The 12,757-nt window shown below is 47.0% G+C and overlaps 1 protein-coding gene across 1 annotated transcript in view; it reads right to left on the bottom strand.

Moving 5' to 3' along the window:
• The window catches only part of P4HA2 (prolyl 4-hydroxylase, alpha polypeptide II), a 19,944-nt gene extending 9,876 nt beyond the window's left edge, over nt 1–10,068 (bottom strand). Inside the window, exons 1-7 of the mRNA XM_010136937.1 lie at nt 9,964–10,068; nt 8,558–8,654; nt 7,451–7,602; nt 5,874–6,011; nt 4,501–4,740; nt 2,635–2,846; nt 1,705–1,881 (exon numbers count right to left, since the gene is read on the bottom strand). Coding sequence (XP_010135239.1) covers nt 1,705–1,881; nt 2,635–2,846; nt 4,501–4,740; nt 5,874–6,011; nt 7,451–7,602; nt 8,558–8,654; nt 9,964–10,045 — 1,098 coding nt within the window. The 5' untranslated portion in view covers nt 10,046–10,068. The remainder of the gene's footprint in view (nt 1–1,704; nt 1,882–2,634; nt 2,847–4,500; nt 4,741–5,873; nt 6,012–7,450; nt 7,603–8,557; nt 8,655–9,963) is intronic.
• Nucleotides 10,069–12,757: the final 2,689 nt, after the last annotated feature.

Below are 12,757 nucleotides of genomic sequence, written 5' to 3'. Positions count from 1 at the left end.
TCAGCAGGACTGCAGAGTTTAAAGCTGTTCCTGCAGCTGAGCTATAGACAGATGTAGAAAAAACATGTCATAAGAAAATGGTTGGGGTGTTCTTTTAATTGAAAACTTTAATCTGAATCTTAAGACAACAATGTTTACCTCCTGCTACAGGGACCGGTCCCCGTTCTACTACATAGAATATATGAAGAATTCCTCTGACATTAGTAACTTGAGTGAGACTTAAGACTGTCCATAAAACTTTGAACAAAAAGGGAAAACCAAGCAAAGAAGTTAATAGGTGCCTTATTTAGCATGTGCTTAATTGGATAAAATGGATTAATGATATGCTCTATTTGAGCGTTTCCATTTGATCTGAAACTCTTAATGGTTTATAGCATGATGTAATAGGAAAAAGCCTCCATTTGGGGAGGTGAGAGTCCGCACGGAGACAGGAGCGTTCTGCCAACACTCCCGTGGCCGGCTGGTAGCACAGCAGTCCGGCTTCACAAACAGCCCAAATTACGAATGTTCTCAGGAAGCACCCGTTTCTCAACCTGCTTCTAACTACTTATGTTTACATTGAGAAATACATACAGAAGGGTAATTCTTGACTGGAATTTTAGTCCCATGTTTCATAGCAGCAGCAGCTAGAGGAGTGCTAAGACAAACCATTCATATATAAAAATAGAAGTGTTCGTTTTTACATGCTTGTCTGACCCGACAGAAAAGTAGAGGTGCAGTGTCAGCCGCTGACTTCACACTGCCACAGGTTTTTTTTTGCCAGAAAGGAAACAGTTACACAGGAAATTCCACCTCCAGAAAAAAAAACAGATGAGATAATCACTAGCTTAGCATTAGGTAGCTGCTTTGTGTGCAGAGTCACTACAATTCGCACCACGCGTAAGAGGTATCGCGCCAAAACTAGCTTCTCCCACTCCAAGATGCTGCCGTTAGCTTGGATCTACACTTCGTACACTGGAGCTGTGTCTCTGCTGCCCAACAGACAGCAATCTAGGGGGAAAAGTCACATCTAAGTGCTCTGGGAGAATGACTGCATGGCACATTCTTCCTTACAAGCACTCCATCCCTCCCAGTCCCAGGCTGGCAGTTACTTAAGAGCACGAGTGATTTCTCCACTCTGCATCAGGGTACCACATCAATCCTGATTTGCAGCATATGGCTCCAGGAGAACACTGCGATTCCACTCCGGGATGCACCATGGCATCTGAAGTGCCTGCCCCTTTGGTTTAAAGCAGCAGCAGTGGATCCCAGGTCGCCTGAAGCAAGACTCCAAACCTCTACATGTTCTTCTAGCACAATTAAAAACCCCACTGTTTCATTTCCGCTTCTGTTGGGATTTGGGCTTTTAAAATGTTGATGTTCAGCTCCACTTCAAAAGACACTAAAAGTATGTTGGTCACCTAACCCCTACCACTAAGCCAGCCAGTCAACCACCCACCCTTTCAGGTCTAGGCCCTCTTTCCTAAGAGGTTTCTAAGCCATTTACTGAGAGCTACTTGCATGATCAAGTGCAACAGTGCATAAATACCTGCAGGGGCCTGGGCTTTATGGTCCCACATCACCAGGCAGTTCGGCAATTATTTCCCCTAGACTCAGAGCTGCACTGTGAAACCAGATCTTTCAAATCCTTCACCTAGTCTTTGCTAATAAAGATTAAAGCATGGAATTAGGAGTCATTAGTGAGATAGAAGAGGGGAAACTTACCCTTGGCTTAGCTAGTTGTTTAATTTTCTCAATTTCTTCATCAGACATGACATCGTAGTATCGCACGATATGAGGGCTGTCCCACTCATCTTCCTCCTTGAAGGGAGCTATGAGCAGGTGAGGGTTTCTGTTTCCATCGTGGTATCTACAGAACAGCCTTTTCTGCCTTCGAGGTGTCTGAAACAAAACACCAGACAAGACATTGTTTGCTCAACCACCTTTCATGAACTTAAAACATGACAAAACCCCACCTGGGTTTCATTCCACTAACACCAGAAAAGCCACCAGCTGACCAGCACGTTTAAGAGGTAACCTTGAGTCATTCGACAATTTACTGCAAATAAACAACACATGCCACTCAAGATACCACTGAGCAACACCTGAAGCACTAACCTTTGGGAGGCTTAAACCATCATCTGCACCCTGTTCAGCAAATAACTACACAAAGAGCCAGCTCCAAGAGAGGTCTGACTCTTACGATGAAGGCTATGCAGCTGGAATAAAAGGATTCCTTCCCCTGCACTGGGAATTAAAGCCATGTTTGTTGGGAGGTACTGGAGATCAGCTGGTCAAAATACAGGTCTGCAAGGGAAAGAATAACGTGATTCTGTACGCATGGCAAAGCACAACCAGCTCCCAGTGGAAAAAGTCTAAGTGTATCTGTACAGCCAGCATTTGAAATGGCTGAAGAGTCAGACTGAGGAGAATCGATTCACTACATCCTTGAAGGGATGCAGCTGAGAAGTGTTCATCTGTCTAGGATTGACAGCTAAAGCTAGAGAGGCCAAGACCAAGTCTCAGCCTGGTCAGAACTACATTTAATTCTTTCAAAAAAGAGCTTCACAGAAGGCAGCACTTAACACCTCCCAGCTCACTTGATCACCCTTACACAAAGGCAGCGGAATCAGGAAAGTCTTGCCTTTCTCTTACCATTTTCACTCCTTCACCTCTGCAAAGGGCCTCATAGATGTCGCGCTCTGGCAAGTAGTCAAGCGGCCTCTCGTAGGCACCACTCTGCACCACTGGTTCTGTTGTTGTCACAGTCTTGTTTACCGGCTTCTCTTTCTCCTCCTCCTCTCTCTCCTTCTCCAGCAGCTTCTCAAAGTACCGCAGATTACTGCCTGCTCTCTCATGAGTACTGTCTTCATGGGGAGAAAACCAGACAGAACCAGTGATTTACGCAGTCTCAGGAACTGGTAATACAAACAGGTCTTGGTATGGAGACAGCAATAATTCTCCCTGTCTTAAGGCACTATCAGGCAACCAAAGGCTCCAGTCTGTGCTGAAAACCAGCACTGGGAAGTTTGTCCTTGCAGAGGGAAGGTAGGCATTGCCTACAGAAGAATCCTTCTGGAAGGACCTATCATAAAACACGTATTCCAACAACAAAAAAAAAGAATAGGAGGTTTGGGCTTCACACCCCTCCTTTTCTCTGAACTTTTTGCCCAGAGAAGCAGATCATAGAGCTCATCAGCAGATAGAGCTGGTCTACTCTTGGCACTCGTCCTCCCCACCATGCTTCCTGTCTGCACTGCACCAGCACACTTTAACCACAGACTGCAGTGGGGTCCCAGCCACAGCCTTCCACCCCACAGCCTTCCTCCTGAGTCAGGAAGCTCAGAATGATGTGTTGTCACCTAACAGCCCACCAAGAGCACCCCCCTCCAGAAGCCTGCACCAGGTTTACATCCAGGAGCTATCCTGGATCACTAGTGTCATTGGATTGGTTATTAATGATTTATTAATGATGCTGGTATGAATCCATGAACAACATCAACTGGTCTTTACCTAGCAGAAGGAACAATTCCCTGTTCACCACAAAGTGTTTCTGGACACTAGTACCTAGAACAGTTTCTTCCCCTTCTGATCCTCCCCAGCTTATTGTTTTTAGCTTATTCTACTAACCCAGAAGGCCAGAGGTAACCCCTCATTAGAGCAGAGGCTAACAGTGGCCAGATAAGGAAGTTGAGCCCAGCACAGAGGAAGCTGCTGCTCCCAGAGGGGACTGCCAAGTCTGTCCCACTGTTTGGTGCTGATAAGGACTTTCATTCTGCTCTTAGTGCTACACCCTGTTGTTGCAGGGGGAGCCAGATTTGATACATATTTGTGTCCTTGTCAATTTGAATCTATGAATTCCTGTGTCTGCAGAAATTAGACCGATACATATTTTTCAATAAAAGGGCTTCACCCACACTCAGGATGCAGCTAACATCTAAACTAAGAACCGCAGCTGATGAAAAAACCATACCAATCCAAGACACAGTAAAGTTAACTACCTGGGGAGCTAAACCCTTCCCATGAGGAAGCCGGCACAGTCAGACAGGAAGCCATGCTCATTCACTTAGTCAAGAGAAAGCTAGAACCAGACCAGAGATAAAAGGGGGTTTTCAGAAACTCAGTCGGTTCTGAATATTCAAAATAAATACTTTAAGATCAGGCAAAGCATCCTTCTGGCATCAGAGAGAACCCACACTGAGGAACAGAGGTGCATGTGAAGCCAGCAGGACTTTACAGAAGATACAGCTCTCTGCCTAAGCCCATGGTAGCTCTGATCTCCACTTGAGACAACCCGGGCTTTAACCATCCCCAAATGTCTCAGTACACCAAAGCAAAGCACCCAGGTACTGCACTCGGACACAATTTGCTCTCTGGGTAACCACAGCGTTGACTGTAAGGTTAAAGATACTTTGTGTGTAAGTAGACTCTGTTTTCTCAGGACCTATGTTTATCACCAGTATAATAAACAGTTATCGCCGGCAACACTCCCCAGCACTAGAGCAGCAAGATTGCTCTTACCGAGAGATATCAGGCGTCTGGTAAGCTCCATGGCTCGGTGTAAGTCCCCAAACTGGAAAACAGCGTAGCTGAGATAATCCAGGATCTCCACTTTGCTGACTGTGGTATCCTCCCCCTCATCGTGCTGTTTCAAGGCTTGTTCCATCCAGAGGACTGTGTGGTAGTAGTCCCCATCATTGTACGCCGTCTTCCCCATGCCAAAGCAGTCACCTACTGTCAAAGCGGATCTGTACTTTGTTCCTAAAACCAAACAACAGCTTTGAGCAATCCTCACAGAACCATCTCTGCCTTCAAATACGTGGGGTCTATTGAGGAATATCTAAACACACGCTTTTATCATCCCAAAAGGCTTCTAAAAGACAATGCTCTGACGGCATTTTAGGTACCAAACTGATCACCTTCAGAATTAAAGATTCCATTCTATCATCATCCTGTGGCATTAACTCCTTTGGAAACCAAGAGAAGTTCAATACAGAAACTCGTGTGTTAAGCTGTCGTGTCTTCGGCTGCAGACAAAGGCAGAGCAGACCGGCAGAACCTACAAAATCAGCACTGTCAGATGACCAGCGAAGCCTGGCTGTATGCAGAGCTGGCTTGTTTGCTCCTTCCTGGAGACATGTATTTGGGCATAAGCTGCTGGTTATTCAGACAAACTGGGCACCCATTTGACTGTACCTGTGCACCCAGCTCTGGCTGCTCCAGCTCAGCAGATGCTCAGGTAACACTTAACTGTTAATTACCTACATGTAACAACTGTTTTGTCAACTCATCAACGCACACTCTAGCGAAGCCCACTGAACGGTGTGGTGCTAAGAACTGTAACCTGCTTCAGCAAGTCTCTCATAAGCAGCAGCAACAAACTGTTATCAGGACTCTGCTGCCGGAACACCAAAGCATCCCAATCTATGTGCTTTCCAAAACAGCCCACTGGAAAAAAGCTGTTAAACCCCATTTCATGGGTAAAGAACAGGAGCAAAGTGATTCAACCAAAGCCTGGTTGAAAGACCAGAGCAAACAAGAACAGAGCCAGCAGAGCAATGAATTATGGAGCAGCTCCTTCCCTTGGTTGAGAAGTTACAGGGGGCAGCAAGAAGTACCTGAGGGATTTTCTTACACAATAACGAGCACAAGAAAGTGTCATCCTTTGCTGTTCTGTATAGCCATTATAACAACCACCATTTTCTTCTCAAGGAATACTAATTAAAAAAATGCTACTTGAGGTGGGAACAGCCTCAAGGTTGAAGTAGAGATGTCCTCAAGCATCTACACCACACGGACTCCCAGCACCACCATCCTTCCTCACTGCTGACAGAGAGCTTGAGGAGGTTACTCATCCCCTCCTCTTCAAGCAGAGGAGACCTTTGTGCACTTGCCTGGTAAGTCACCTCGAGAAAGAGTTTCAGAATCCAGCTTGTATGTGTCCTGCAGACGCATCAAAGCCTTCGCAGCTCCAGTCTCATCTTCTTCGGTTGGAAAAAACTGACGCTGAATTGTAAGATTTGCAATAAAGCCTTTGCAGTAAAAGGGAAAGATGTTACTTCCAGAGTTTGAATAAATACCAGTACCGGATTAACTCAGAAGAGGAAACATCTGCTTTGTTTGGGGAATTGAGATTCATATTGTGTTCTAAAGCCTCTTACTAGGGTCTCAAGTCAAAAAAATTGTTTTCTGCCACATTTTAAGAAATACAGCTCATGAGTAAAGATGAAGGATAAATAACTAAACCCCTCAGTTTTCTCATGCCACAGTTCCTAAAGTACAATGTGAATCTAGTGATCTTCATTCTCCTGTAATGTCTCTACCACGAAAACTTAATAGCTTTCAGCAGTTCTCTTCCAACATCCAGAGACAGCTGCCGGTCCCAGCGCTGGACAACGATTCCAGACTGTACTCCAACCTGCAAAGCCGTAAGAGCTTTTCACATCTCAGCTCAGGGGACAGATCCCCTAAGCAGGGGCAGGACCTAACTCAGTCAGTGGCTTTTAAACCTGACAAGTAAAACCAGGTGACATTTAGAAATCAAATTAAATGTACTCTATAAACACATCAAGATGACACAGCAGGTTGCTTGGGACGAAGGGGGCAATCAACGGAAGCAAAACCACCCAGCCACTTCCAGTCATGCTGCAAGCTGAACTAGAAAAGGAAGCCCTTAGAAAAAAAAATTAAAGACAGAAGTACTCAATAGAATTGAGTATTTTATTTCCATCTAAGATGACTATTCCAAAAGGCAATAAAAATCTTGGCTGGAAAAAGCTTCCAAGTACCAAAACTTTAGCATATGCAGAGCAGAAAGGGAAAACATGCAGTGTTCTGCCTAACACAGCCTCTCCTCCCTTACTGAGAGAGTCCAGTAAAAATAAACCCGTGTTTAAAAAAAGAAGTTATGGAAGCAAATTCAGACAGACACTTCGACAGTATGATGCAAAAGCACGGATTAGCAGTGGAAACATTTGCTTCAGACAGTTTACAGATAGCAATTGTATATGAACCTGTTATCAACAGGCTGACGGCAGCATCTGCTGTCGTCAAATCCCTACACCAACTCGGTACTGCTCCCATTTTGAGCCTTAAACCGAGGTCAAAAACAATGATCGCCAAGAGAAGGGGCAGACTGGGAGAGCAGGTAAGTTTATGTAAAGGAGCGTAAAGCTCAGAATGAGGTGTACAACACCTAGAGCTGACAACTGTGGTCTGCCCTGTCCTCCCCTCGGCTCCAAACAGAACGTAACAGGCCTAAGACCGATGAACAGTTTGAGCCTTGACCAAGACGTGTTCCAGCAGCACATTTCTTGGGTAACCAGTAAACAAGAGGCCAGTCACTAGTTTATATTTCAAACAAACTTGGCAGCAGTATTTAAACAACAGCTGAGTTTGTGGCTTTCCAGAAGCTAAGGAGCAACCGGGCTGTAAGGAGCCCTCCCGATACCTGCTCCCCGGGGCTCCTCACCGTTTGTGGTGTCCTGAAGAACGAGGTTCTCCAATTCCAGCCAGTCGGTATTTAAACGCTTCACCAGCTTATATGCGTTTACGGGATGTGCCAGATACCCTTCTGGATCGGAGGTGGATTTGCTAGTCAGTACATCCATCTTCTCAGCCCAGCTGGAACAAGGAGCGCACGTCTCAGTCTGAGAACAGCATATGAATGCACAGCTTCCTCTCCAAGCCATCCTAACAGCACAGCGGGAGTCAACTTATTGCTACCTTCACCATCGACTTCACAAGGATAAAGCGATTTTTGTAATTACAAGTCTTTCTTTGAAGAGGAATTTGGTTCCCCGCTTACTATTTTAAACAGCGGGCACGCACCTCACTCGCAAGGAGTGTGAGCCACCAGTCCTCAGGAGAGACCGAACTGCCACACACAGCCTGGAGCTCAGGAACGCTCTGGAAAGCACAGCTCCATGCACAGGCGCTCAGCTCCTCTGAACCTCGACCTCATTTAGCCTGTCCTAGTGTCACACCCTGTTAGATAGCACTTCCAGCTAGGTCAGCATTAACGGCCTTCCAAGGGACACAGACAACACCGGCTGACAGCGAGAGCCTGTCCAGTGAACTACGCAAACACAGTAATGTCCGAGACGTGCTGCAGCCAGGCCAGTGACTGCGGAGAACCGTAGGAAAGCTGTCCCCAGGAACAAAGCCAACACGGGAAGGAAGCTGGGGACGCGGTGTGTCTCCGCTATCACTGCGGCCAGCACTTTGCACTGCTTCCAACAGGTAGCACAGAGCACCAGCAGCCAGAGGCACACAGCTCGCATGGACAAGGCTCCTCTGCCATGCCATGACTTCTCTACAGGAGCTCTGGGGTGGTACGAGGACAAGCAGGAAGGGCCCAGCAGACAAAAGATTCTGAACAAGCAGACAAAGGCTAAACGACAGCTGAAGCAAGGGCACCTCTCTGCAGGATTACGGGAACAAATGACGGGCAAGTGAGTACCTATGGTCTCACTGTGATGACCTGCCCAGGAGGTACGCGTAACGCCTAGCAGCAGAGGTGACAGCGGGCACAGATGAGCCATTTTGTCTCCATTCCTTAGGCAAACCTCTCCCCTACCTTTTAATCTGAGCGAGCTTGTTCTCCTCTGCTCGGATATACTCCTTTAAAGACTGCACCAAGTCCTTCTCCGCGTAAATCAGGTCTGTCATTTGACCTACAACCAGAGTGCGAGCAAATGTTAATCAGACCTAAAAAGGTGACACCTTCCAACAGCACAGAACACAGACCACATGAACAGACAAACTCAGGGTGTGCACTTCAACACCTGTAAACTACAAAAGCTACTGACATACAGGGCTGGCACTCAAACACTTCAAGGGGCTTTTCAAATCCCAAGTTCAAAGGCTCACCTAGCTTCACTGCGCCCCTGCCACTGCCTCTGAATTACTTTGGGTACTACAAATCTATGCGAGGCAATAAAAAGAAAGGTTTGACATTAATTACAGCTGTTCAGTCAAAGCAGCTGAAGACCCAAACTGTTGCCAAAGCATCTGTTCTACATATGGATACAGATTAGGTCACACCAATACATCAGTCTTACCACTGGCATCACTTAAAGTCAGTTTTTCAAGATGGGTAACTGTGGAAACACAACACTGAGCACAGCGGAATTCCAGACTCCTGTTTACAGACTGACACGCACCCTCTCTCCTGATTAGCACTGGGGGAAATTGTCAGCAGGTCAGCCCTAATTGCCACGACAAATGTGGCTTTTCAAAGACCAAGCACTGAAAGACCGGATGAGATTATATAAATGCAGCCACAGCTTTAGTGTCAGCATTCCACAGTAATTATTAGCGAGGCGTGATGAAGGAGCTAGAAGTCAGCAGGCGGTGCTGCTTCCACAGCTAGGAAAGGTTCAGGAACAGGTAAAGCAACGGTGATACTTCACAGGAACTTTGTACAAAAAGCTACTTAATTTAGGAAAAAAGGGAGCCAAATAACCTATGTGTAGTCAAACACTGTTCAGTGAACTCCAGAGCACGGGAACCCATGCTGGAGGGTGGTGGGACACACCACTCTGCCGTGCTCCAGCTGAGCCCTTCCACGCAGGGGGCAAAACCACAGGGAGTGTGGAGTGTGACTGTTCCCACACAGCTCCTCTGAGCTCCAACCAGTCTGGAGAGCAGCTGGGTTCAGTTAATCTTTTACCCTTGGTTAGGGAACTCACCACACCACTCCACATTAGACCAAGTCACACCAGGAAACAGTCTGTGCTTATTTTTAGGCTCTACCGCAATTATACACAGTTGTATCACAGACATTACAACACAAGAACTACATTGTCAAAAATCAATTTATTGCAGAACAGCATCGAGGATGCAGCCGAGTAGCCTTCCCTAACACAGACAAGTGTTTGATGGGGCCAGATGAAAAAAGCCACATGCTTCAAGTGTGAACTTGGACAGTTTTGGCAATCACATCAACTACATCACGACATCGAGCACCGGCTCTTTCCATACCTATGGAGGTGAAGAACTCTGCATCTGTGTGCCAGATCGAGAAAACACAGGTAAAGAACACCAACTGCAGCCAGGGCTTCATCTTCCAGGTCACTCAAACCTGTACCAAGTTAAAAGGAGGAGTAAAAATTAACTTACTTGTGAGCAAAGAACCCCCAAGGCATTATTCTGCATTTTCAGTCATTTCACCCTCATGAAAATTACTTAGGCCCTTGAAAGACTGAATTCTAATTAGTGAAGCTTAAAAAAAGTCGTCTTCAACCACAGGAGCTGTTACTGAACAGGCTCTGGTGCTTTCTGGCATACTCCTGGGACTGACACAGAGGACACTGCAGTCTGAGAAAAGCCCACGGGACAGAGGTAACGGCAATGCATTGTCCACTGGTGGAGAACAAGATCTTCTGCAAGGGCAGCTCAATGCCTTCCACATGAACAATTATAGCTGAAAATAGGAGAGTGTCCGAAGTTGTATTATATTCCAATAATAATACAGTCTAAATTGAACGGTCAGACTTACAGCACACTGTGGAACTCAGTTATATAAAACCCAGCGAGAAATACAAATAATGAGAAGGCCAAGCAGAGAAATAGAGCGTTTTGTAGCATGGAGGTGGCAGCGATGGCTGGAAAAGTTGAAAGTGAAATTTCCAGCTCTGCTTATTCAGGATGCAACATCCCAGCACACTGGCCTCTGGGCACAGCCCTCATGACTTCTGCATTTCAAAGGCTGTGGCAGCTTCAAAACCCAGCCGCTGGAGAGGGAGGCTGAAAGCAGGCTGTTACACAGAGCACAGCACACCCAGGGCACGGAGGGGAAAGCCAGTCTGAGCAGACAGTGAGGTAAGGGATGGAAGGTCCATACAGAAGAGCCTCCTGGGAGCTGCAGTTCTGGTAGACCTGATGGCCAGGACTGTCCCTTGCAGGGACAGTGTGGAGCCAGCGCTGTGCTCGGATCAGCCCACAGCTCACCCCAGAGCTGCCTTTCACCACCCCAGCCAGTCCTCGCGCACGAGCACTGACAGGCAACACCAGGCACCCTGTGTCAAAGGGAAGATGACAATTGTCCACCTTAATCCATGAAGCCATTACTCTTTTTTCCTACCTGTTGTAACTGGGTAAACTGGTGGCTGGAAATGACCACTTACAACCTGCTCTTACTCCAATCACAGTAAACAGGCAGCTATTTGGGGCAAAATTAAATCACTTAAATCTGATGAGAAGGGGGAATGGAGGGAAGAAAGGAAAAAAACAGGGAATATCCTAAAATCTCAAGCAATGCAGCAAGTGGGAAGGTATTAAAATAAGAGAATCCTGGGAGAACCCTAGCTCACAGTTCCCTTGGGGTCCATCTCTGCATGCACAACGTGAGACAGGAGGCGAAGGGCGGGTATGGCCTTTTCCACCGGGGTGTTTCAAGCCTTCACCCTCAGCTGAGCTCTCCGGTGCCCTGGACATCAACCCCAAACACATTGTCAGTGACGCTGCCACCTAAGAACATTAGAAATAGCTCTGTTCTCTGCCACATATTGTCACAAGCCAAGATGACTGTTTTGAAATTACTTCTGATTGCTTTAAAAGCTACATGAGGAATCAGAAACATTTACCACAACAGTTTGCAAGCATGAGTAAGCAGGAAAACGTCTCACGGCATCATAATAAGTCTTTCTCCTTTCCCTCTTGTTTCTCACCCCCCTGCAAACCACATATTCCCAAACTGCTTGTTTGAGTTCAGAGCTAGCGCAGGGTAATCTGAGAGCGGCGTGGAGCTGAATGAACAGTACCACGCAGAGGTCTGCCAGCGCTAGAAGCCACACTAAGTGATGTAGCAGAAAGCACAGCAAGTCAAGAGCACTTGGGAAGCCCATTAATTTGGATACATGAAGCCACAACTGTCTATCTGCACAGCCTGCCGTCACTTTGTGGAGCGGTTTTTTGGATGCATTACACAAAGCCTGGCAAAACAATTACAAGGGAATTTTCCAGTTCAAACAACACGACTACACTCTCCATCCTGCGCCTCCCCACCATGTTCTCTCACGGCGGAGGCTATCTGCCAAGAAGAACGCTTACTACAGCTAGCAGCTTGTCTTTATAGCAGATCTTTAACAGCTTCTCCATCCCACTCAGACTCACTTGAGTCAATAAACAGAAACCTCAGTAAACAGAGACATGGGCTCTTGCTCCTTGCAGCAGGACACCTGGCTGCAGTGTTTCCCTGTTGTTTGTACACGTTCTTTTCACAGCTGTTACTGGGAAAACCAGCACAAATAATGAATTACAGGAGGCTGAGCACAATGCTCTAACCACATTCCTGGACAGCAGGGGCATGTGTGCTGACACACACGTATGCGTGCCCGCCCCACCGGAGGCACAGAGGCAGAAGAGGGCTTGAGCATAGCCACAGAGCTCCAACCAGCTTTGGGCTACGAGAAACCCCCAGGCAGGAACTGGCAGCTCTGACCCAGCCTACAGCTACAAGACAGCCCAGGAGAACCCTGCCCTGGCCATGGCAAGTGCCAACAGCACAGGGATCCTACAGCCACGCATCGCACCGACCCGAGCACTCACACACTGCCTCCCCCGAGGCTGTGCCGGCAGCACTGACAGAACTCAACTTCTCTGCACACAGGAACAGAGAGTTTATGGTTTGCTCCCTTCCTTCCCTCAGAACACGCCCAGCCAGAGGTAAAGCTAACCAAATAGATGCTGTCCACCCCACGAAGTATTCAGGGAATCGTTGCTCCCACTGGAAAGAGCCCTGTCAGACTACAGAGAGCACAGCAGAAGGGAAAGA

Source organism: Buceros rhinoceros, unplaced genomic scaffold (assembly GCF_000710305.1).
Source record: "Buceros rhinoceros silvestris isolate BGI_N320 unplaced genomic scaffold, ASM71030v1 scaffold29795, whole genome shotgun sequence".
Classification (NCBI taxonomy): Eukaryota; Metazoa; Chordata; class Aves; order Bucerotiformes; family Bucerotidae; genus Buceros; species Buceros rhinoceros.
Note: the sequence above shows the minus strand (reverse complement) of the source record. Positions and strands in the feature narration are given on the sequence as shown.